The 27,687-nt window shown below is 33.0% G+C and overlaps 1 protein-coding gene across 5 annotated transcripts in view; it reads left to right on the top strand.

Annotated features, from left to right (window-relative positions):
• Positions 1 to 27,687, top strand: part of LOC308500297 (protein argonaute-3) — a 98,736-nt gene that overhangs the window by 37,144 nt on the left and 33,905 nt on the right. For 3 of the 5 annotated variants that reach the window (XM_081054700.1, XM_081054701.1, XM_081054702.1), the window contains 3 exons: positions 148 to 268; positions 3,789 to 3,997; positions 4,834 to 4,970. In XM_081054700.1, the coding sequence (XP_080910826.1) occupies positions 148 to 268; positions 3,789 to 3,997; positions 4,834 to 4,970 (467 nt within the window). Of the gene's footprint in view, positions 1 to 147; positions 269 to 3,788; positions 3,998 to 4,833; positions 4,971 to 12,326; positions 12,394 to 13,572; positions 13,653 to 26,879; positions 27,001 to 27,687 lie in introns of those variants that run through there. The other 2 variants (XM_081054703.1, XM_081054704.1) reach the window with 2 other exon arrangements.

Below are 27,687 nucleotides of genomic sequence, written 5' to 3'. Positions count from 1 at the left end.
CTGGAATCCTAAGCCATGGTCCTGAAAGCAAACTTTTATCATGTTTTTTAGAATTTTGACAGCTTTAAATAGTGTGAGAAGTTACTTTAAATTTTTTAAATTTCATCATGCAGAGGAATATGTGAATGTATTTTTTGCCTTTTATAGGGAGGTGGTTGACTCAATGGTTCAGCATTTTAAAGTAAATATATTTGGGGACTGTAGACCAGTTTATGATGGAAAAAGAAGCCTTTACACAGCCAATCCACTTCCTGTGGCAACTACTGGGGTAAGATACGCGTTCCTTTATTGGAAAGCTACACTATTTCAATGTCTCCTTTTAAATGCATTTATTATCATTTTATTTTATTACAGTCCATATACATGTAAATGTGTATCATTTATCTGTTTTAACTTTTTATTTTGAAATAATTTCAAACTTACAGAATAGTTGTAAGAATCATGTAGAAAAATCGTGTGTACTGTTTACCCAGACTCACCAGTGTTCTTAACATTTGCCACATTTGTTTTATTTTATTCTATTCTATTCTACTCCTTTCTCTCTTTCTGTCTATAGATACAGCTATAGGTGTACACACACTTATTTTTTCCTGAATCATTCAAGATTAGGTTGCGTACATTACGCCCTTTAATGTGTATTTCCTAAGAACAAAGATAAATACCATAGTACAGTTATCAACGTCACTAAATTTCACATTGACGTGATACCTTTGTCTAATCAACAACCTATATTCCAATTTTGTCATTCCAATGATGTCCTTCAGCATTTTTTTTCCCTTTAGTACAGAATCTAGTCCAGGTTCCTGTTTATATTTAGATATCTTGTCTTTCTAGTCTTCTTTATTCTGCATCAATTCTCCAGCATTTTTTTCTTTCTTTCATGGCATTAACATGGTTGAAGATTGAAGGCAAGTTATTTTTAGAATGAAATGTCCCTCAGACTGAGTTTGTCTGGTGCTTCCTCTTGAATAAATTCTGATTAGGCATTTTTGGCAGAAATATTGCATAAGTGTTCTTATCAGTGCATCTTCTCAGGAGGCGCATAATACGTGTTTGTTCCCTTAATGGTAATGTGAACTTGTATCACTTGGTTAAGTTGGTATCTGCCAGGTTTCTCCTATCCAGTGTTGCTGTGTTTTTCCTCTTTGCTTTTGTGGGGAGATACTTTTTTAAAAAATTGTGGTAAAACACATGTAACATAAAATTTACCATCTGAACCATTTTTAAAGTACAGTTCAGTGGCATTAAGTACATTCACAACTATCACCACCATTCGTCTCCATAACTCTTTTCAATTTACAAAACATTAAACACTAACTCCCTATTCTCCTCTCCCCTCAGCCTCTGGCAACCACCATTCAACTTTCTGTCTCTGAATTTGACTATTCTCAATACCTCATAAAAGTGGAATTATATGGTATTTGTTCTTTTGTGTCTGGCTTATTTCACTTAGCATAATGTCTTTAAAGTTCATCTGTGTTGCCACATGTGGAGGGTTTTCCTTCCTTTTTAAGGCTAAATAATATTTCATTGTATGTGTGCGTATATATGTATACATTTTGTTGTTTATTCATTCATCTGTTGATGGACACCTTTTGACTACTGCAAATATTGCTGCTATAAACATGGGTGTACAAATACCTGTTCTAGTCCCTGCTTTCAGTTCTATTGTGTATAAACCCAGAAGTGGAGTTGCTAGATCATATAAATGGTAATTCTATTTTTAATGTCTTGAGAAACCACCACACTTTTTCTACAGCAACTGCACCATGTTATATCCCCACCCAGTGCACAAGGGTTCCAAATTCACCGCACCCTTGCCAATACTTGGCATTTTCTATTTTTTTGGTAGTTACCATCCTGATGGGTGTGAGGTGATATCTCATTGTGGTTTTGACTTGCATTTCCCTAGTGATTAGTGGTGTTGAGCATCGTTTCATGTGATTATGGGCCATTTGTATATCTTCTTTGGAGAAATGTGTATTCAGGTCCTTTGCCTATTTTTTTAATTGTGTTGTTTGATTTCTTGTTGTTGAGTTTTAGGAATTCTTTATGTATTTTTATCAGATACATGATTTGCAGATATTTTCTCACATTCCACAGGTGTCTTTTCACTTTGTTGATTTTGTCCTTTGATAGACAGAAGTTTTTTAATTTTGATAAGGATAATACTTTTAAGGATCCTGTTTCTCATTAGACTTTTTAATAATTGATGATTCTTGCTTGGAAGGATTAGTACTCTGATAGTAATAGTAATTTTCTAATTCTGTCATTCCTACATTTATTAGTTGGTATTCTACAGGAAGGGAGAATATTTTCTTCTTTCCTATTTATTTATCCTTGTTTATTTGATTGCCCAAATTGTCCCATATTTGGCCAGTGGGAGCCCATTTAAGCTGGTTTGTGTGTCCTTTTGACATGATACACATCTTTTTTTTTTCTTTGAGTACTTCCTTATTTTGTGGCACAAACAGGCTCATCTTATTTTTACTCTGCAGCAGTCCTGCAGCTGGCCATTTCTCAAAGGAGTACTGGCTTCTTTTAGTTGGGGAATGCAATTTAGAAACCAAAATCTGGGTACTGGGTGTGCTCTTTGCTGCTGGGGTATATATGCTTCTAAGCCCTTTCAGTGGACAGAGGTAGGAAATAGAAATATATAAATATGTAAATAAACAAAACAGACAAACAATAAAAAATAAATATTACATGTCATACAGTAAACATAATATATGTATCCTGCAAGTACCACTTATTGTATACAATATACAGTATGTATATTGGAAATCATGAGTTCACACTGATTCTTCCAGTTTCAGTCACCCATGGGATTCCTTCTTTACTCCCTACATTGTATATTTGTATCTTCTTTCTTCTTTAAACCCCTGGCTTACCAAAACATCACCACTTTTATTCATTTGTTCCATCTTACAAAACATAAAATAGTTTCTGAATTACTACACCATACCACTACAGAAAACAAACCTAGTAATAAGAGTCTAGGGTTTTATTTTGTATGCAGTGCTTTCCCACTCACGCCTCCTCCACACCCCCAACTGAGAGTATAGTCAATATACTGTATTCAAGAGTTACTTGCATTAGGTTTTCTTTTTCTTTTTTTTTCTTCTTTCAGTGTGGTTATGTTGTTCATTTGAAATGCATTTGATTTCATACGATTTTGTTTATATTCAGTTTTAGTTTTTTCCCTCCAGCCTTGTTGGTTGTATTTTTAATTTTTTATTATATGGAACTTTAACGTGTTTCCAAAAGTCAAAACTATACTGAAAAATACACTCAGAATTGTTGACCCTTCCTTTATTTCTTCCAATTTGTTTTTTCCCATCCTTTGAAAGTAACCAATTTCTTTGTTTTTGGTTCATGCTTCCTGTGTTTCTTTTTGCATAAATGTGCAGATATATGAATATTTTCCTACTTTCCCCTTCTCTTTGACACAAAAGATGGCATACTATTTGTAATCTATACTTGGCTTGTGCCACTTACAAGTAGAGTTTGTAAATTATTCCATAGCCATTCCAAGAGATCTTCCTCATTCTTTTATAGCTGCCTAAATGTTTGAGCATTTAGGCAGTTTCCAATATTTTGCAATGACAAATAATGCTGGCATAAATAACTGTTTTTTAAATTTTAGTCTGTTGACATTGAGATTATTTTGTTTGTTTGTTTGTTTTTTGGTATTTGCCTTGTTTTCTCTTAAACATATTTATGTTAAACTTAAAAATAGCTATTTATCTGTTTCAGCTTTTACTGGATGACTCTTTTCCCATCAACAGGTAGATTTAGATGTTACTTTACCTGGGGAAGGTGGAAAAGATCGACCTTTCAAGGTGTCAATCAAATTTGTGTCTCGGGTGAGTTGGCACCTACTACATGAAGTACTGACAGGACGAACCTTGCCTGAGCCACTGGAATTAGACAAGCCAATCAGCACTAATCCTGTCCATGCTGTTGATGTGGTGCTACGACATCTGCCCTCCATGAAGTGGGTGCTTCTGGCTTTTTTCCTCTTTAGATTTTGAGAGTGAAGGCTTTCCTCCCAAGAGTTGTGCAGGCCTCTTTTGGTTTACCTTCATCGGATGCTGTATATTTTGATTGTTTAGGTTGAATAATATTATGCATACAAGTTCATTAACAGAAGTTAAGTTACAGAAAAGTCTCTGACTTATGCAAGTAAATGAACCTCACTAGCTTAGCTACCCTAATGGATATTTTTTAGAAAAATGTCTAGCCCTTTCTCTTAGGAGCTATTCATCTTGAATAACTGATATATTTTCAGATATATTCCTATAGTTAAATCACCTTGTTTTAAAAGTAATTTCATTGTTTATACATTAGTATCAAATTGTGTTAAAATTGCTGCTGTTTTAATCACACTGGCACCTCACATGTATATGTGTGTATCAGTGTTTATATATATGTATATATAGGATTAGATAAGATGGGTCTTTTAAAGAAAACTTATGTCTTGCAAACACATTTCTAGAAATAGTTTTTTGATCAATAATTATTCACTCTGGATTTTCTAAGGTTGGCACTGTTAACTTTTTTGAATCTATTTTTAAGAAAGTATTTTAAATAAAATTTATTCTTATTCAAACTAACATTAGTTTTAACAATAGAGAATTTCGATGAAGGATGCTGACTTTTTATTTAGAATGGCTGCTTTTCGCTTTCACAAATTTGAAAAATGTTTAGTTTCATGTATTCATAATGATACGTATCATTATGATAAGTTATGTGCTCTGGACTCACCTGTCTGCACATGTAAATACTTATATAGGAAAGAAAGGATTGAACATGCCATTTTAATTTTTGTAGATATACGCCTGTGGGGCGTTCCTTTTTCTCAGCTCCAGAAGGATATGACCACCCTCTGGGAGGGGGCAGGGAAGTATGGTTTGGATTCCATCAATCTGTTCGGCCTGCGATGTGGAAAATGATGCTTAATATTGATGGTAAGGGAGCTAAAACCATATTCTGTATTGGATAATTGGTTTCTATATAGCGCGTGTGTGTGTGTGTGTGTGTGTGTGTGTGTGTGTGTGTGAATTTTATGTATAATTATGTATGCTGGTGTCTTAAAGTAATATTTGGACATATATTAAGACAAAATGGAAAAAAATATATTACATTTCATTTAGAGAGCATTTACACAGAACTTGTCCTGGTTTGCTGCTAAACGTGAAATGAGCACGTAAAAGCAAATACAAAACCTTTGACATGATCATCTGAGCAGTCTACTATTGTAACTCACTTTTGTCCTTTTTACTCTTAAGTCAGTATTTCATTATGAAATACCTGTTTTATAGGAAGGGAAGTCTGTTGTTCATGTTGATCCCTGGTGTTATGCCTACTGCTGATGCTTAATGTGGTGCTAATTGCATTCTCATTTTTAGGTGTTATAAATATTTTTGAGTAAAATAGTATGATAAACTGCCACCTATATAGTCATTATCCAAATTGTCCAGATTTTTCTATCTTTGCTTAATTTCTCTCTCTACTGTAGTCTTTTTAAATCATATCCCAGCAAGCATGTTATTTTGTCCCTACTACTTCAGTATGCACTGCTAAAAATACAGATGTTTTCTTACACAGTCACAATGCCATTATCGTAAATAAGAAAATTTAAAATAATCATTTACTTGTAGTCTATAATACCCTGTGTAATCACATTTCCCTGATTGTTTCAAATATGTCTTCTTATAGTTAGCTGGTTCTAATCAGGATCCAAACAAGATGCACAATTCACATTTGGCTGTTGTGCCTTTTTTAAATGTAGTAATCCCATTTCCTTCCCTCGTTTTTTTTGTTTTTTCCCTTTTTTTTGCCATTGACTTCTTGCAGGAACTCTGTCACTTGTCCTGTAGAATATCCAAAAATCTGGATTTGTCTTTTGTTTCTTGTGGTGTCATTACCTTGTTCCTCTGTCCCCTGTATTTCCTGAAAATGAAAATTGGCCCTAGACTCTTGATTCAATTCTGGTTCAAAATACTTCGTAAGTGCTTCATATTGTATCATATTAGGAGGCACACAGTGTCTAGTGGTCCCACTTTTAATGATACTAAGATTCATCTGTAGGTTCAGGGATCAATACTCCTGATCTCTCCATTGTAAATTTCCCAATCAACCTTTCAATTACTAATATTCCATCCATTGATCATTGTTACCCAAACCATTTATTTCATGAGGGATTATTGACTGGTAATTTTTCTATTTCTGTTATTCTTTTTGCATTAGATAAAAGTCTTATGTGGAAAATCACAATGTCATACTGATAATTCATTAGTTTTTGATAGCTTTCTTGCTTTCTGGCACAGCAGGATGTTACAGGCTCCTCATATATTTCTTACCGTGTAGCTGGAATCAGCCAATCATCCGTGGATCTTTCCAGATCAGTACATAGGTTCCTCATATTTTCAGCTGCATCTGCCATTGTGGAGATATGTCATTGAGGGTAAATAGTTCAAAAGTCTCCTTTAGATGTATACTAGGGCTGTTTTTAATTATTTGCCATTTCAGAACATCATTTCATATACAGAGGGTACCAAAAAATATGTATACACATTTTAAGAAAGGAAGAAACTGTATTAAAATTACACTGACGGTAACCACCTTGAGCACCTCTTGTAATTGCAGAAGTCAAACGTGACTTGTATTCATCTTTTGTTATCAGTATATATTGAATATTACAATTTTAATAAAGCTTTTTTCCTTTCTTAAAATGTATATACATTTTTTTGGCACCCTCTGTGTATGTAGATGTCTCTTTAAGATAGATTCCAGGAATGTGATTGATGTGTCAAGGACAAATGTATTTGTAATTTTGAATGTTACTGCCAGATTGCCCTCCACAGAGGTTGTAAATGTTTTGCGTCAGTGAATTTCCTTATGCCATTGCCACTACAGGTGTCAAAGTAGATTTTTGTCAGTCGGATTTGCAAGAAATGGTTTCACTATGTATTTTTATTTTCCAATGACCCTCTTTTCACATCTGTAAGGGCCACTTTTCTGTTTTGTTAACTATTTATGTCCTTTGCCCTTTTTTTCCTGTTCGTTTGGTCTTCTCATTTACTGAGAGGGTTTTCTAAACTAAACAGATTAGCCCTTTGTCTGATGTGAATTACAGATAATATGAAGTTCGTATTTGTTTTTTAGCCTTTAATATGGTCTTATTTTTGTTTTTTGCCTCGTAGAAATTTGTCTCTTTGTTGGTGTGTGTGTGTGTGTGTGTTTGTGTGTGTCTACACACACGTATATGAGTGGTCCGTAATTTCTTTTATGACTTTTAATATCTAATCAGGCTAGTCTCATTTTTCTTTTCAGGGTTTTCTAGACCATTCCTATTTATTTTACCGTGTAAGCTTTAGAAACACCTTGTCTAGATCCAGTGGGTATAGGAGGATGGGCTGTTACTTTTATTGTGATCTCATTATATTTATAAATTAAGTTAGGACAAATTGGAATTTTTAAGATATTGAGTCTTTCTGTCCAAGAAAGTACTATGCCATTCCATTTGTTCAAGGTTACTTTTGTTTCCTTCAGGAATGTTTTAAATTTTTCTTCACATAAAATTTGCACATTTCTTGTTGTTCCTGGATATTTTCTCCTTTATTTTTGCTGTTAAATGGGTTTATAGATTCTAATTAGTTATATATATGAAGGCCTTTGATTTCTGTATACTAACTTTTTCTCTCTGTTTTATTGAATTCCATTATTGTTTATAGTAGTTTTACAAGTGATTTTCTTGGAGTTTCTAGGTTATAATCATTTCATCTACAGATAGTGATAAGTTTACCTCTTCCTTTGGATTTTTATAACTCATTATTTCTTATATGGTTATATTGCCTAATTAGACAGGACAGTATTAAACATTAGTGATTAGTAGACATCCTCTTATAAAAAGAGGATGTCTACATCCCTTACATTAGAAGGAATGCCTCTAGTGTTTCTGCATTAAGTATGATGCATACATATCTGCATATGTGTGTATATGTATAGGTACATCTGTTGCCTCCTGTTTTACTAAGTACTTTTCATCAAGAATAGATGTTGAATTTTCTCAGATGTCTTTTTAGCATCTGTGAACTGATGATGATACTTCTCTTATTTTTAACAAACATTGAACCGCATTTGTGTTTCTAGATTCTTTTAATGTGATGCTGGATTCCATTTCTTTATACTTTAACTTTTTAATTAAAATGCCGAAGTAAGATTGATATGATCTGCAATCTTCTCTTTTTTGTAGTCTTTTTAAAATTTTAGTATTAATATTTTATTTTATAAAGAATTTGGAAGTTTTCCATTTTCTAAAATGTACAACAGTTTTTTAATAGTATTGCAATTATCAGCTCTTTTAAGATTTGGTAGAATTCCCCTGTAAAATCTTGTGGCCGATGTGTTTTGTTTGGTAGTAGATCTTTTAAAACTTCTTCCATTTATTTTGTGAAAATCAGTCAGTTTAGGCCCTCTGGGTTCAGTTTAGGGAGGTTAGACCTTATTAGAAAATTGTCTATATTTGATTTATTTGTATAGAGTTTTACAAATTAGTTTTTTATTTTTTGAAATTTTGTCTTTCTGTGCTTTTCCCCATTTTTTATTTTGTATAGTTGTGCTTTGTCCTTTTTATTTTTGATTAGGAGAGGTTATTAGTTTAATCAACTGATTTTTCCCCCCACCAAAACAGCTTTTGAAACTATTTTTTTAGTTCTCTGGCTTTCTATTTTTTAACTCCATAATTTCTGCTTTTAGCTTTACAAATGTTTTATCTATTTTTCTTCAGTTGATTTATTTTTTTCTAACTTTTTGAGCTATATTAGTAACTCATTTACTTTCATTTTTTCTTATTGATTAAAGTGTTTAAGACAATTAATTTTCTTATGATCACTGCTTTAGCTATATTCCAAAGCTTCCAATATGTAGTATTTTTATTATATTTTCTAGAAACCACACAAATTTCATTTGTATTTCCTGTTACCCAAATGTTGTTTGAGATACGTTTTAAATTTTCAGATTGAAGATCTTGTATTTTCTCATTTTGTTATAAATTTCTCATTTTACTGTGTTAATCAGTGAATGAGGTTTGTATTTCTACTTTTAGAATTTGTTGAGGTATTTTTTGTAGCTTAATATATAGTCAATTTGGGCAAAAGTTAAATAGCTATTTGAAAACAAGGTATATTTAGTTATTAGAGTTAAATAACTATCCATCAGTCCTACCATTTTGATTATGTTGTTTAGATCATTTATTTCCTTATTTATTTTTGTTTACTTGTTCTCTCAGACTGGGAGAAATAAATTTAAATTTGCTATTATTGTGTTTCTGTCTATTTCTCCTATAATTTCTGTTTTCTTAATGTTGCTGCTACGTTATTGGAAACATATATCTATATCTGTTTTCTTCATTGTGAATTATACCTTTTACAATGGTAAAGTGACTTTATACTTTTTATACTTTTGAGCCAGAGTCTACATTGTCCAATAAAAGGAATACATGTCTTGGTTTTGTAAGCCTTATCCTATCCATTAATTTTTAATTTCTTTTAATGGTTTTGTTTTATTGGTCAATCTAAAGCTTTTTTTTTTCTATTAATGAATCAGTTAAGCCAAATAGATAGGAAAGGCATACATGATTGGTCCTAGTTAAGTCAAATTATTTTGTTGTATTTTCTGATTATCTATGTTTTTTAAACTGAGTAGCCTGTTTCATGTTTTTTAAATGATAATTTCGATATTAGGAAGGTTTTTTCCTACTGGTTATCTTTATACTTGTAACTTCATATAATACTCAATTTACTCTGTTTTTTAAAGCAATGTCTTTTGTTTTCCTTAGTGAGTAACAATTATATTATCTGTGTTCTCTTTTTTCCACCCTCTCCTCTAGTAACTAGTTTTAGCCGTTATAGCATTATTTTATTGTTCTTTATAATTTTGCTTAAATTTTTACTACTTGACTTTCCACTTTGACTCCTATCTATTACTATAAACTGCAGTCAGTGAGTTTATTCTACTTGGGTTTTCTACTCCTATCACTCACTTATTTATACATTTTATTATTCCTATATTGTTAGATCATGTAGCGATTACATTCCATCTGTCATCTCTATGTCCATTTGTTTTCATCTTAAATCTACAATTAAATTTATTGGTGCTAACTACCAGTCCCTTTGCTGAAATTTTTCCTGTCATCTCTTGGTTGCATTTTGTCCTCATGTTGTTTCTTCAAGAAGGGCTCATATCCTCCATAACTAGATTGAAGGACAACTGCTTGGAGCCAATGGGCCCTGGAGAAACACACTGTCCCCCAACATTCCCCAATAAAATGTTTGGGTTTTTTTTTTTTTTTTTAAAGGGCTCAGATAAATAAGAGCTGATTTTTGCATATTGAAAACTATTTGTCTCTGGCCTTATTTCTTGAAGGACTGTTTGGCTAAACATAAAATTATTGACTCATAGTTTCTTGAGTATCTTACAGATATTTTTCCACTGTCTTTTGACAGTGAATTTTCAGTAGAGAAGTGTGATGTCAGTTTGATTTTCTTTTCCCTAGAAGGGACTTGCTTTTTTATCTGATCTCAGAAAGTATTTCTCACAATTATTTTGCTAGATTTTTATCTCAGTGCTGACTAATTTGCATCAGTTTTACTTAAAACATGGGATTTCCTTTGAAAATGTAGGTTCAATCTTTTATCTTTTTTTTCTATCGTTTATTTTTAAAATTTTTCTATCCTGTTTGCTTTTTACTGTGCCTCTTGTGGTATAATTTTTATCATGTGCTCACTTCATTTTTTTGAATTTTAAAAGATATTTTTCTTCCGTTTCTTTCATAAGTCCTGCAATATCTATTTCACCTTTTCCTGTTGACTGGCTATCTCTTCCCTTAAATTTCTGCTCTGAGATCTTTCTTCATAGCTCCATTAAGAATTTTTGAATTTATGTTAAAAAGTGGTGTTACAATTTTCATCTACTTTGTGATGATATTTTCTGTTTTCTTTGTCAGGGATATTATGCTGCCTTTTTATATTTTCTTATGGTATCTTTGTATGGATACTTATTACTTTTCTGTTATTCATATTTGAATGAGATGAGTTTTTCCAAATCACCTATTAGATAGAACAGACTGGAGTGGGAGGGGGAGGTGTGACAGGATATAAAGAATAAGGTAGTTTTCCAGGTTTCTCTGCTCAAGACCTCTGTCCTCTGTTGTTCTGGTGGGTTCTTTCTTTAAAATACAGCCACATCTCCTTTGCTTCTCAGTAATATATGTATTTAGGATGTGTGAACTACCAGGGCTGAGTTCTAGCAGGTTCTTACTAGCTTCTGCTAATATAGCTCCTGCCTTTTCAAGTGCCTGCTCAAATGTTAACAATTAGAGAATTTGTGAGGGTTATAAAGGAGTTCTTTGTGTTATTCTTTTAGCTTTTCTGTAAATTTCAAATTACAGGAAAAAAGTGCATGCTTTGTTTTCAGGAGGGTAGTTCTATCTGAGATCTGTCACTTCTAGACCACCCTCCACTCACTCTCATAACATTTTCTATACCTCTTTTCTGTACTTCCTTTTGAGATTCCCCTACTCAATTTCAGTTCTAAACATTGCAGTTCCCACTTAGGATAGAATGAATCCTGTCTTTATGGGAGTGAAAGTCTGCAGTGCCCCCACTAGGTACCTTTCATACTTTGTGTCCTTCTCCCTTGCATGGGTTCTACTAGTCCCATGTACTTTGAGCCATGTTTACTTATAATTTGACATTTTTGGGTTTTATTGTCTTGTAGGTTCACTGAAGATGTAGGGTTTTTTCTTTCCTTTTTTAAACATTCCCTTTGTTGCTCTGTATTGAGTTCTAGGAGGAAAGTGGGAAAATCTGGAAATAAATTGCTGCTGTTTTCCTACTGGAACTCAAAGTCCAGCTTTGGGTATTATTAATAAATAATTTCTAATGTCATGTTCCCATTGGTGAAAGAGATCACAGAGAAAATTTTAAATATTTTGAGCTGAAGGGTAATGAAAATGTACATGTCAGAACTGGTATGATTAACTGAAGCAATGCTTAGAGGGAGTTTAAAACCTTCAATGCCTACTATTAGAAAAAAAGAAAAGCACCAATGACCTACGCATTCATCTCAACAAGTTAGAAAAATAACGAAATTAAGTGCAAAGAAAAATAGAAGGAAATAAGAGTTAAAAACAGAAATTAATGAAACAGTAAACAAATTTACCTCTATCCTGTAGGTAGGAAGATTTCAAAGGTTTTTGAGAAGGATAGTGACATGATCATATTTGTTTTCCAGAAAGAGACCTCTGGCAGCAGTGTGGAGAATAGATAGAGGAGAAAAAACTAATCTGAGAAGCCAGTTAGGAGGCTTTTTCAATCACTAGTTCAGGTAAGAGATGGTGATGGTCTAATGTGGGATGGAAAGGAAGGAACATATTACAAGGATTAAGTCAAAAAAATAGGTTTAAGAACCATGTCCAGATAAAAAAAACTTTGGGTATAGTTACTGGCACATGGAACTGATTGTAAATGAATAGACCAGAAGGTTTACTAGGTTTTTGAAGGAATTATTTCTGGAAATGAACTACAAACCGGTGTATTAGTTTCAATCAAAGAAGCAGAACTGGTAGGAAGTATATATAGAGAGAGATTTGGCTTACACAGTTGTAGAGGCTAGCTAGGCAGGTCTGAAATCCTGAGGGCAGGCTGGAACTCATGGGCACTGGCTGAAGCTACTGTCCACAGATGGAATTTCTACTCTCTCTGTCTTGAGGAAGCCTTAGCCATGCTTTTAAGGCCTTTTCAGCTTGACTGAATGAGGCCCACCCATATTATCCAGGATAATCTCATTTATTTCAAGTCAACTGATTATGGACTTTAATTACATCTCTAATATACCTTCACAGCAACCCCTAGATTAGTGTTTCATTGAATAACTAACAACTAATAGCCTAGCCAAATTGACACATTAAAAATAAATAAATAAATACCTTGCCTACAAAATTCTGTGATTATTCAATCTTTGAAACAGCCTTTATGTTCCTAAACCTCAGGCTCAGTAACTGTGCTATGTTACAAACTAGTTTCCAAGAAGACATACTTGCTTACATATATTTAGAATAATGACTCATGTCTAAAGCTTGAGGATTCTTTGAGATGTATGGATAGAGACATCTAATATGTAGTTGGAAATGAAGATAGGAGCTAAAAATTAAAATGTTGGGATTCTTCAGTATGTAAATCCATATTTGAACTGTAGAAATGGAAAAACTTCTTTAGGAATAGTATTTAGATTAAAAACATAAATGAGGAAGATAAAGCCATGGGGAATACTAGCATTTAAGGAACGAAGAAGGACCAGTGAGCAATTAATGATTATCACAGGCAGTATGAGAGCCAAAAAGTGGTGTCGAGGAAGCTAAGGGAGGAAACTGGCTATTCATTGCCAGTAGATGATTTCACAATTAAGCAACGGGAGCTTTTCCAATAAAATCAAGAGTAAGACCAAGATGTCAGTGCTATGATATTTAGTCACTATTGTGTTTGCTAACTTCTGTTCTTCTTACAGGTTTCAGTCTACATGTTACTTCCTTGAGAAGCAGTATTTGACACCCTTCACCCCCCAATCCAGCCATCCCCCAAGTCTGAGTTAGGTATTTCTCTTACGTATTCCCATAGGACAGTGTACTTCCCCTATACTAGCATGTGTTACCCTGAGTTATAAATTTTATTGTTCTGTGTCTCCTATTAAAATGAAAGCTTCATGAAGCTAATCTTATTCACCAGTGTATTTGCCCTCCGTGTCTAACACAACTCTTGGTCATATTAAGCAGATAATAAATCAATAAAACCAAGAACATAGAGGAGGAGCATCCAAATGAGCCTGGAAAGTTAGAAAAATATTTGTAGAAGTAAGTAATGTCTTAGCTGAGCTTTAACAAATACAATGAAATCAAGAATTTGGATTGAAAGGGGGTACACAAGTATAAGAGATTTCTGAGAGGTCAAATATAAAATTTTATTTAAAAAAACATGAGAAATACTAAATGAATGAAGTGTATTAGGCTTACTGAAAAGATTCAATTTGATAAAATGTGAGTTCTCCCAAAATTAATCTATACATGCAAATTTAAGTAAAATCCCAATAAGGTATATCATGAAACTTGATAAGTTAGTGTTAAGATTTATATGGAAAAATTAATAACCAAGAAAAGCCAGTATAATTTTAAAGAAGAATAAAGGAGGAATTGCCTTCCTTATTTTAAAATAATTATACCACAATGCTTTTAAGTGCAGAGACAGACAGATTAACGAAGCAGAATACAGAGTCTGCCTAGAAATAAACCACATGTGTGTATATGGAAACTTTCTAAATGTCAAGGTGGCATTTCAAATGACTGAGGAGTGAAATATTTAATTAATGGTGTTTATACATTTGTTAACTGTATGAAAAAAATACTCATCTCACATCATACCACAAATTTATTTCTAGATGGATTATAATCCTAAATTTGAAAAGCAAAACTTTGTGAAATTCTCTCAGGAAAAAAGAGAATACCTCTAACATTGAATAAAATAAAAACTACGTATATCATAAAAGAAAATACTGATAAACTTGGCTACATTTAAATGGAAAACTTACGTATTATAAAAGACAATAAAGTTGAAAAGCTAGAAGGATATTTTCAGCATCTATAACCAAGAACTTTACAAAATACAAGGACAGATCAATAGAAAAACAGTTCCCAAAAGAAAAAATCCAAATGGCCAATAAACACTTGAAAATCAAATTCTCAAATGCATTAGTACTCAGGAAAATGTAAATGAAATCACATCCATCAGAATGGTAAAAATTAAAACAACTTATCAAATGTTGGTGAGGAAAATTAAAAGGAACTCTCATGCACTGTTAGGAAGAGTATGGTTTGATACAACTGCTTTGGAGAACAGTTTTCAGTATCTAGAAAAGATGAATTAAAGATGAAATTGTGCATATCTTAAAACCTATAGCATACCATACAGATACCTTGCATATGTGCCTGAAGCATTATTTGTAATAGCAGAAAACTGGAAACAGCCTAATTTCTATTAAAGCAGAATGAATAAACATTCTGAATGAGTACATAAATTGTTATATATTATTGTAATATACTGTGTAACAGTTAAATGAATGAACCAGATCTACATATATCAATATTGAAAACAATGTTGAGGGCAGAGCAAATAGCAAACGGATATGTTACTTATGTAAATTTAAAGCATAACAAAAGTATGTACTGGGTACGTACGAATGCAGTAAAATTATCAAAATGCAGATGGGACAAATACACACCAATTTCAAAATACTGGTTCCCTTTAAGTAGAAAGAAAGAACAGGAATGGAATAGGTTGGTTGGGGTAGAGAACAGAGGTAAAACTAAAAGGCTGCAAATGTGAGATGTTTATTATAAAAATGTGAGAGTATATTTATTCGTGTGAACAAAGTATATAGATAACTTACGGTGTCATTGTGAAGCAAAGAAATCAGAAGATTGATAGTATTTTTTTTTAAAAGATCTGTCGTGTCTTAATGAAGTGAAAATAAAGTCTGAAATTTTTAATGGGTTTATTTTTTAATTGTCAATAATATGTAATGCTGCTATGAAAAATGAATGAAAATATTGCACTGACCACCTTACCTGCTTATATATCCTTTTTTCTTTCTGTGTGATATGATTTTGCAACCCTTGCATTTGGTATATTGCACTGAGTTCAAAACAGCCCTTATTGAACTTGAAATTTACTGGAGAAGACTGATATTGAGTGATATTATGAAGTACTGCAAAGAAGTACTTAGTGCAATGGGAGCATATAAGAAAGGGATCCATTCTAGTCCCAGAGGAACATTTCTCGGAGGAAGTGACAGATAGGAGCTAGGTGAAATTGGTGGTGGAGATAATCATGGAAGAGTAATCTAAAAAAGAGAGCAATTTAATTCTAATTGTGTGACTTAATCTTGTCTTCAAAATGATTGTTTTCATGGTACTTAATATCCTACCTCTCAACTATGTAATTGAACTTACTGAATTTTATCATTCTAAGACTCAAAAAAAATTTTTATTCACATTTCATCATCTCTGAAATTGGGAGATGTCTTACACTTGATGGTTTGTCATAGTTTAATTGACGTTTCTTTTTTAAAATACATAAAATATTGACATACCCTACCTTCATTGGCATCTTAGATTCAATGAAATGCAGAATTTATTTTTAGTTTAGCCTACTTTTAGGAAAAATTTATTTACAACTTGCATTTTACTGTATTGTAATTCATGCATTTTAACAGCATCACAATGAATCTGGTGTTTATTAGTTGTTATCTCCCTTAAGATATTTTTATTTATCACTTATTATGTGCCAGATAGAATGCTAAGCATTGTTCATGAGTTAGTTATGTCATATAAACTCTGCCACAATTTTATGAGTTAGATGATATCCTAGCTGAAGTTTAGAGAGAAAATCTCTAACCTTTCTCTCTTTAAAGTTCGCATAGTTTATCTTTTATATTTATATTAAATAACTTAAATGTACTGCAACCTATTAAACCTATATTTAAATATAACCATAGTTTATATTTAAGGCTCAGGGTCACATAGTTTATATTTAAATGATAGAAGTCAACTGTTCTGACTCCAAAGCGTATGCCCTTAATAGTCACAGCGTTTTGTTTTTGTTTTGTTTTGTTTTTAAAGATTTTATTGGGGAAGGGGAACAGGTTCCAGGATTTTTTTTTTTCCCAAGTGAAGTTGTTGTCCTTTCAATCTTAGTTGTGGAGGGTGCCATTCAGCTTCAATTTGTTGTCCTTTCAGTCTTAGCTGTGGAGGGCACAGCTCAGCTCCAGGTCCAGTTGCCATTTTTCTAGTTTCAGGGAGCACAGCCCACCATCCCTTGTGGGACTCGAGGAATTGAACTGGCAACCTTGTGCTTGAGAGGACGCGCTCCAACCAACTAGCCATCCAGGAGGTAGCTCAGCTCAAGGTGCCGTGTTCAATTTTAGTTGCAGGGGGCGCTGCCCACTATCCCTTGCGGGACTGGAGGAATTGAACTGGCAACCTTGTGGTTGAGAGCCCACTGGCCCATGTGGGAATCGAACCGGCAAGTCGGAGTTAGGGGCATGGAGCTCTAACTGCCTGAGCCACAGCGTTTTACTGCATCCCTCAAGAAGCTAGATTTCTGGCAGACAAATCTCAGCCCCTGGACATCTAAGTTGAAAACGTTTTATTTTTGTTTATTTTCTCATGCTTTTCAGTAAAAAGTAGCTTTCTAAAACACATTTACGATTTTGCTCCTAGAAGAAAATGGTCAGAAAATATAAATGGTTGTAAAATGTAGTAATTGTAATTTATTATACTTAACAGTCAAAAGTTCTTTGCAAGGAAAACAGATTTTTAGTAAGTTATTAATCACAATATTAGTGTTCCTTATTTCATATGTTTATCTGGAGTGTTCAGGTATAATATCTCTAAGATTAAGAAATAATTTGATTTTTATAATAATTTAAATTAGCCCTCTCAGAAGTATGTTAAAGCAGAACATTTCTTTAGGGTAAAATCAGAGTCTGATTTCAAGCAGGCAGGGCAGGAACTTAATCAACATGAGGTCTAACGGGGGCCAAGTAAAGATACCTGTTATCAGACTTACCCCATCTCTTCTCAGATTAGAACAAAAAGTATAATGTCTGGAGGAATCTCAGTGATGGTCTTCATCCTATCTGTTTCTTGATTCACCCTGTTTCAGTCTAGTTGAGCATGCCCTTCATATTTGGTGCACAGCTGTCCTCTTGGGATCACACTTCACTATCTCCCTGGGAAATTTGTCTTTCTTCTAAATTTATCTCCTGTTTCCTATATCCCTTTTCTCCCCCCACCCCTTCTTTTAATGTTCAGAAATTTCATGAGAAAAGGGTACACACGAGGCAATTTGTTTTGATACCTTACACGTCAGAAAATGTATCAACGAACACAATTATAGTTTGGGGGTTTCTATATTGGAGATAATTTTCGTTCAAAAATTTGAAAGTAGTACTCCATTTTTTAAATGGGGTTAGTGAAGTTTAATTTATATACTATAAAATTGACCCATTTTAAGTGTATATCCACTGTCTTTGTTTCCCTTGTTTTGCTTTACTTTCTGGAAATTTTCCTCAACTTCATCTTCCAATCCTCCATTCACTTTTTCATTTCAGCTATTATGTTTTTAATTTCTAATAATTCTCTTTTATGTTCTGATTGTAGTTTTACTATAGCATACTATTCTTGTTTCATAGATGCAGTATCCTCTCTTAGCTCACTGAGAATAATTTTGGTATTTCTTTTGTGTGCACATGCTTATGCTTTCTCCAAATTTATTTTTTGTTGTTGTTTTACCTCTCACTTCCCTTTTAGAGGTTTTCCTTAAATATGTAGTATCCTTGATTATTTACTCATGATTCATTGGAAGTGTAAACACTGACTAGCAGCTGGGAATGCTTCAGTAGGGCCTGCTGATCTTGAGCTTCATCTTTGGGTGATTTCAATGGTCTGATATGGAGGAACTTAGAACATTGGAACCCTTATGTCTCGCTTCTTGACTGATCAAGTTACCCAAACATGAGTCTTCCAGACTTCTACCTAACGGGTAACAGTCTGATTGCTTGCATTCTGGAAGCCAGGTTGGGGATTCTGGCTTGGGGAATGTCTGCATTCGGCATTTAATATTTATAGTCATTTAATCACTTGTTTTTGCTACTGTCCTGTACCCTCAATTGTACTTGATATCCTCCCTCCAAAGAGCCTTTTACTTTTTCCAGAGAATAAACCTCCAGATTTATGCAGGGATGAGGAGGCAGTTCAGCAGTGTGGAGCTAGACAAGATCTAGGACTTTACCTGTTCTCAAAACAGCTTTTCTCTGTTCTTCTGCACTACCCCCATCTTTCTGTCACCAGTTTCAGAGGTACGTAGTACTGCTACTTCTTATGTCTTTTGAGGATTTTATAGTGTAAATGCAGTTGGTTCTTATCCTGCTCACGATAGCTGGCTTGGGATTTTATTTTCTTGGATCTGCTCTATCAGTTATAACTCGTTCACTTGCTTTTCATGTTCGAAAATATTGATGCATTTCCTGTTTTCTTCTTCTAGAGTTACGTCTTTTTTTCCTTTTTTCAAAAATTCCTTAACATAGTTACAGTGTAGTTGGGGAAGGATGAAATGAGTTCTTTGTGGTTAATCTTCCATCTTAACCCAGGATCTGTTTTACAAGACAGAGGCTTTGTCTGTTTCTTCTCTAAATTCGAACCCATAAAGGATTCCCTGATCTAGTAGGTACTTAATGAATGCTAAAATTGATGATTAAATGTTATTTTTCATCTGTAAAATTCAAAATTGGTAACAAGTTTGTGCTGGAGACCTAGTTTCTTGCTATGTGGACCTCTTAATAGAGCTGGTTCAGTGTCTTCATAACATCGTGCCAAACTTTCTCTGGAGCAAGTAATCTAACAGAGCAGGGCAGAAGCTTTGATGACATAAAGTTACATGCTGCCATTTTTGTAATATCCTATTGGTCTCACAGCTCAGTTCTATTCAGTGTAGAAGAGTCTTACACAAAGGTTCTAATCCCACGAGGCAAGATTTATTAGGGACCGTCTTAGAGGCTGGCTATCACACAAAGTTTTTGTCTTAAACTAGAAAATGAACACATTATATATATTCAAAGTAAGTAGAAGGTAAGAAATAATAAAGATCAGAACAAAAATTAATTAAAATAGAAAACAAAGAGTACAGAAAATGAATGAGGTCAAAAGGTCGTTCTTTGTAAAATATTAATAAAATTAATAAACTCCTAGCAACACTAATGAAGAAAAATAGAAAAACAATTACTAGTATCAGGAATGAAAGGGGGTGTTACTAAAGATCCTTCAAAATTGAAAGATTAATTAGGAAATTTTACGAAAAACTTTATAACAATTTGATAACTTAAACACAACTTTATAAAATTTGACTCAAAGAGAAATCAGAATAGCCTTGTATCTATTAAGGAAATTGAATTCATAATTTTAGCAACAACAAAAAAACCACCAGTCCCAAATGATTTCGCTGGTGAATTTTATTTAACATTAAAAGAAGAAAATGATACCAATCTTTCACAAATTCTTTCAGAAGAAAACAGAAGAGGAGGAAAGGCTTTTCAACTCCGTTTTATGAAGCTAATATACCTCCGATACACCTGAGGAGAAAAACACTATAATCCTCTCAGCAGAAGAATCATTTGACACATTTTTACATTCTCATGATAAAAATTTACAACAAACTAGCAATAAAAGGAAACTTCCTCAACCTGATTAGAGCATCTACAATAATATACAGGCATCATCATACTAAATGGTGAAAACATTGAATGCTTTTATCCCAAGATCAAGAACAAGGCAAGGACACTTGCTCTCACTGCTTCTATTCGACATTGTGCTAGAGGTCCAGGCCAGTGCAGTGAGGCAAGAAAAATAAAGGCATAATATTGTAAAGGAAAAATAAAACTATCTCTGTTTGCAAAAGACGTAATTATCTATGTAAAAAAGTCCTAAGGAATCTACAAAAAAGAAAAAAACCTATTAGAATTAATAGATGAATTTCACAAGGTTACAAGATACAAGTTGCATATACAAAAAATATTAGCAATGTAACAGGAAATACTAGCATCAACAGTCGGGAAAATGGAAAAATATGTACCATTAATAACAATATGAAAAAAATAGATTTAGAAATAGATTTAGAGAAAGGTGTGCAAAGTCTGTACACTGAAAGCTACAAAGCATTCCTGAGAAAGATATAAACAGATACATTTTTGGATCAGAAGACTCAAATTGTTAAGATGTTCATTCTCCCCAAATTGATCTATAGACTCAAAAAATTCTCATCAGGCTTTCTAAAAATATAAATTGACAAGCTGAGTCTTAAGATTTGTATGAAAATGCAAGAACCTAGAATAGCCAAAACAGTGTTGGAGGACTTACAGTACCTGATTTCAAGATATACTTTAAAACTATAGTAATCAGAACTATGATACGGGGGTAAAGATGGACATATAAATCAAGTTGTAGAATAGCTACAAATAGTACACTTGATCTTAGCCAAAAGGCTGAGAAGCAATTAGAATAGCTACAAAAATAGACCCACACGTGTGGTTGGTTGATATGCAATAAAGGGGCCAACATAATTCAATGAGGTCCTCTCTAGTGATGCTAGAACTGGGAGTTTGTATGAAAAAAAATCAACATTAACCCTTATTTCACACCATACTCAAAACTTAATTCAAAGTTATCACAATCCAAATTATAAAAGCTAAAACAAATTCCTAAGAAAATGGGAAAAATGTTCGTATCTTTGTAGTAGGCAAAGGTTTCTTAATATATTGAAAACCTCATCTAAATGAAAACCCTGTCTTAAGAACACTGTTAAGATGAAAGGGCAAGCGACTACTGGGAGACAACATTTGCAAAACACCTGAACAAAAGATTTGTGTCCAGATTATATGAAAAATACATAACTCAGATAATTTTAAAAAGTGGCCGAAAGCAGATGCTTCACAAAAGATGATAAGTGAATGGCCAATAAGCACTTGAGAAGATGCTAATTATCATTGGTCACTGGAAAATGCCAATAAGAACCACAATGAGATATCACTTCACACCCAATAGATTGGCTAAATTAAAAAGACTGGTAATACCAAGTGTTTGCAAGGATGTGGAACAACTGGAAATGGTAGTATAAAATTGTACAATCACTTTGAAAAATATTTTGGCATATTCTTTTTTAAAGTTAAACATTCTCTTGTCATATGACCCACCAGTTTAATTCCTAGGTCTTTCTCCAAGAGAAATGAAAAATAGGTTGATAAAAAGATTTGTGCATGTATGTGCACATGTGCATAATAAGTAGAAACTGGAAAAACCTAAATGTCCAACAACAAGCGACTGGAGAAACAAATTGTGATTTATTCATACAATGAACTACTACCCAGCAATTAAAAAGAACTAACTACTAATTTATACAATGGAATGGATGAATCTCAGCTAAGATGTGCAAAAGAAGCCGGGCACACAAAATTGCATATACAGTATATATCCATTTACATGAAATTCTGGAACCAGTTAATCTATTATGAAAGGGAAAGGAAAAGTGGTGGTTTGGGAGGCAGATATGGGAGGGACTGATTACATAGGGGCAGGAAAGTGCTTTCTGGGGTGATGGAAATGTTCTGTTTTAAATGGGAAAGTAATAGCATAGATGTATACATTTGTCAAAATCATTAAACTTTACACTTAAAATGCATTTTGTATGGAAATTATACCTCAAATACAGATATCACTGCACACCCACCAGAAATTCTAAAATTTTTTTTTAATGAGATATCACTACATATCCACGAGAAATTCTAAAATTCAAGTCTAACAATACTAACAGTTGGTGAGAATTTGGCACAATAGTGACTCTTACAGACTGTTTATGAGGGTCAGTTGTTAAAACCACTTTGGAAGTGTTTGTCATCGTCTAGAAAAGTTAGAGATACACATCCATCATGACTCAACAATTCTCCCAGGTACAGCCTTTTCTACCAGAAAAATTTGTATGTATGTGTGCATTAAAAAAGACCACTAGGGAGCGGCCTGTTAGCTCAGTTGGTTACAGCGTGTTGCTCTTAGCAATGAGGTTGCCGATTCGATCCCCACATGGGCCACTGTGAGCTGCGCTCTCCACAATTAGATTGAAACAACTACTTTACTTGGAGCTGATGGGTCCTGGAAAAACATACTTAAATAAAAGTTTGATTGAAAAAGAAAAACCGTTGCTCCCCCAGTGGTGCGGTGGTAGAATTCTCGCCTGCCAAGCACACAACCTAAGGTTCGATTCCCAGTCCGGGAAATGGTCGCCTTTAAAAAAAAAAAAAGAAAAAGAAAAACCATCTATAAGAGTGTTAATGATGTCATTCTAGTAACCAAAGGAAAGGACCGAAACAAGCATGCACCAACATTAGAAGGGATAAATTGTGTATTTCTTTAACAGTATTAGGCAGAGCAGTGAAAATGAAGACACTAGTTACATTTAATTAATATAGATGAGTTAGAACAACAGTCTCAAAGATTACATGCTTTATTTTCCAGTTACATAAAATTCAAGAACTAGGAAAACTAAACTGGTATTTAAGAATCTGTACTTATATTGTAAATCTATAAAGAAAAGGAAGTACCATAAAAGCCAGGGTTTTGGTTACTTTTAGAGGAGAGGGGAAGTTATGGTTGGGTAGGGGCTGGGGCAGAGGTTTCTATGATACTGGCAATATTTAGTTCTTGATTTGAATGCTGTTTATATAATATTCACTTTATAATTTGTTAAGTGGCACATTCATGTTTTAGACACTAGTAAGTATCTGATACATTAAAAATAGAAAAAATAAACCAATCCTATATCAGTATCTTCTGAGTACTATGTTAATATTTTGCCTGGTGATAAAAGAGGAGATGCAAAGATGTTTAATATGGACTCTGAAATTCTCACAAATGATTACCCTAAAAAGGCATTGTGTAAAGAAGGGTCTTAATTTGTGTTCTTATACCTTCAGAGCCATGGAAGTAAACCTATAAGATTGAGGCAGATAACAGCCATACCATGTGCCCTCTCAGGAGGTAGTATATTATATGTACAACACTAGAGTATAATTGTGGTTATGTTTTGCCTGGATTCAACATTAATTACTACTTTGTTTTATACTATTTATTTGAACCTAGACTCGTTTGGTACATGTAGTTCTAGTTATTAGATTGGTACAAAAGTGCAGTTTAAAAGGTTAAAAATTATTGCAAAAACCACAATTACTTGTGCACCAACCTAATATTTTACATATGGCAAACATTTATTATATTCTTTTTTCACATCTGTTATTTTAGCTATGTCCTAACAGAAATTTTTGGTTTTGACACAGTGAAGAGCAAGCTTCAGAATCCTGATCTCTTCTTCAACTAACATTCTCCCTTATAATCTCTTCAAGGAGTTTACATTGACAAATGATTTTGTCTAAATTAAGATTTCAGTAGATCAGTGAGCAAAAGACATGAGAAGACAATTCATCAAAAATGAGAGGAGGAGTTCTGTTGAGTTCCTCTCATGTTCTAGGCACAAGTAGGTACCTTGCATTGAATCTCCGCCCTAATGGCTATGAATAGTAGGTATTATTCTAATTTTACAGATGAACAAATCAAAATTCAGAGAAATCATAAGTAGTAAGTGCTGGATCTAGGATTATAATTTAAATCTATTTTATTTCCAAGCCTATCTTTTTTTACTCTAACACTGCTACCCATGAAAAGAAGAAAATAAACCTAGTTTTAAAAAACAAACATGCAACAGTTAAAAAGTAACAAAAAAGTATACATTTCCAACAGCAACAAAAGTTACTAATCTATTGAAAGATAGAGTTATAGAGTATGTTACAAAACCTTAACAATATTTTAATGAATTTAGAGATATGCTATGTTCATGAATTGAAAGACTATCCCACTGGTATTCTAGATCTAGTCAATTTTGGTAATTATTTTCCCATGGTTGTATTTATACATAATTAGATACTAACAATCTAACTAGTTGATAGTATCTCAGTTCCACTAACCTCTCAAGTAATATCTGTGCTTTATTTCTTGATTTTATTTATCTGATATCTAGCACCTGCCCATTCACTTTAATTGTGTGTATATACTACAAATTTATCCATTTGATTGATGGATAGTTAGGTTGTTTGCATTCTTTTTGCTATTAAAAACTGCTACAATAAACATTTTTATTCATGTCTCTTTTTGCAGATTTAGAATTTTTCTAGGGTATACATTCCAATATAGTGGAATTGCTGATTTAAAAATTATGCACGTCTTCAAATTTACCATATATTTCCATTTGCTTTCCTAACTGTCAGTTTATATGCCTACAATCTATATGAGAGCTTTCATTCTTCCATTGGTTTATTGATAGTTTGTGTGTCACAGGTCTTGAAATTTTTTGCTCATCTTGACTGGTGTAAAATGATAGCTCAATATTGTTTTTATACATATATTACCTTAATTACAAATAAGAAAATTAGGGGAAATTTTTTTTGACATTTAGATTTTCTCTTCTATAAAATGTCTGCTCGTATCTTTTACCACTTTTATTGTTTTATCTGAATTTGTAGGCGCTCATTAAATATTTTAGATGCTAATCATTTGTTATACCTATTACACATATTCTCTACCAATTTATAGCCTGCTTGTTTTTTTAGCTTTGTTTGTGGTATATTTTTTCTTAGTTTTAATGGTTTGTAATTTTGTATCTTATTTAAAAAATTCTGCCTCCAAGATCACAATATTCTATAGGTTCCTCTAACCTTTTCATACTTAGTTCTTTTTTTTTTTTTTTTTACATTTTTAAAAAATTTATTGGGGTGACAATTGTTAGTAAAATTACGTAGATTTCAAGTGTACAATTCTGTATTACATCATCTATAAATCCCATTGTGTGTTCATCACCCAGAGTCAGTTCTCCTTCCATCACCATATATTTATACTTAGTTCTTTAAATAGGAATTTGTTTTTCTTATATGAGGTAGGCTTTCAAGTCTACATGGCTGGTCTGTGTGTCTGTTCGCACAGTCTCTTGATTTGAATGGGATTATAACAAATCTTGATGAGTAATAGGACATACCTGATTCTTAAAAAGTGTGCTGGCTATTCATGTTTCGTTGCTCTTTCATGTTAATTTCAGTATCAGCTTGTTAAGTTCCAGAGGTTGAGGAGGTTATAGTCTGTTGGTATTTTGATTGAAATTGTCTTGAATTTGCAGATTAACTTGGGGATGATTTACATGCATTGGGTATGTTATTCCATTTATTTAGATTTTCTATAATATCTTTCAATAGTAAAGATACCTGTTACTTCTGTAGGTCTTATACATCTTTTGTTTGGATTTCATCCCAAGTGCCTTATGGTTTTTCTTGTGATTTTAAGTGTTGTTGTTTTTTCATCACGTTTTAAGTTGGTTGCTAATATATAAGAATATAATTTCTTTTCCTACATTGATCTTAAATCTAGCAACCTTGCTGAACTCTCTTACTAATTCTATAATTTATGTATAGATTATTGGGTTTTCTGTGTAGGCAGTCATATTGTGGAGAATAATAATTTTGTTTCTTTCTAATCTCTTTACCTTTTATTTCTTTTAACTTAAATTACCGTAGTAGCTAGGACTTCCTATTAACTGAAGTTGAATTCACCATAGATTATTGGTAGATAACTTTTATCAAATTAAGAAAGTTCCTTTCTAGTCCTGGTACAGTGAAAATAGTAGCTATGGGGGTGAATTTTATCTAATTTGGGGAAGGGGGAGCGGGGTGATCTATGGAAATGACTGTATACTTATTTCCTGTTAACGCATTAATGTGGTATATTTTGTTAGATTTTTTAAAATATTTGACATAAATATTAAAATTAGCTAATTTGTGAAAGTGGAAGGAATAAAATGCATATGTATGTAGGTTTATAAAATGTTAAACTAAGGGGTGGAGAAGCAGGTCTTTGCTGATTGAAATTCATACCTAATTCAACTGTACTCACTAATTTCAACCCATCTTTTGTAAGAGCTTTTTTTCCACTAAGTTTAATTGTCACCTCAGATGTCCACATTCCAATAAAGAAGATGGTAAACACTAAAATGATGAGAAGCATAGTGGGATAAATAGTACGGGAAATAATGTTAAACAGGATAAATAATGTTTGTTTAGTGTTTCAGTTCTGTTATGTAAAACACATTAGTTGTGAATTCCTGTATTATAGTAATCCAGTGAAGAAAATTTACCTGTAGCCTTAAAGGAATGACAAAATAAGCATGTTACTTACCATATATTTATTTTCCTTTATCTATTTACTTTTTAAAAATTAGCCCAGAAACAACGTGTGCTTATTTGGTATGTATCCTGCCAGCCTTCTCTTAATGCACGACAATATTGTCACATGTTTAATGGAAGAATATAATGTATACATTTTAAAAACTATTATGGTTTTGGACAATATACTCAGAATACTAATACAATCTTATCAGTGTCTCTTTTTTTAAATTAGCAATTGTGGAGCTGTTTCTAAAGTTTATTTGGATGGAAGTTTAGCAATGTGTATTGATTCCTCTTAAATCTTCAGAAGTGCTATAGAAGTACTCATGGATGTGTGTATGCTTGTACACCTGCATGTACACACACACAAGGACGTTCACTGGAATATTTTTTGTACTAGTGAAAAAAAACAAAACCAACATAACTGTCCATCGTTAAGGACATGAAGTGCATCCATGCAATGAGATATTCTGAAGCTATGAAAAAGAATGATATACAGAGGGTGCCAAAAAAATGTGTACACATTTTAAGAAAGGAAAAAACTATTAAAATTGTAATACTGATATCAAAACATGAATACAAACCATGTGTATACATTTTTTTGGCACCCCCAGTAATTCCAGTACATACAGATCTATCTTTAATATACATACTGAGAAAAAAGAAATCAAAGCCAAGAATAGTGTTTCTAATGTTTTACAATTTGTGTTCTTTTCATTAAGGGAGGAAGGAAGTATATATTTACTTAATTATTATGCACCCATA

The sequence above is a fragment of the Rhinolophus hipposideros genome (assembly GCF_964194185.1).
Source record: "Rhinolophus hipposideros genome assembly, chromosome: 8".
In the NCBI taxonomy this organism is placed as follows: Eukaryota; Metazoa; Chordata; class Mammalia; order Chiroptera; family Rhinolophidae; genus Rhinolophus; species Rhinolophus hipposideros.
Note: the sequence above shows the minus strand (reverse complement) of the source record. Positions and strands in the feature narration are given on the sequence as shown.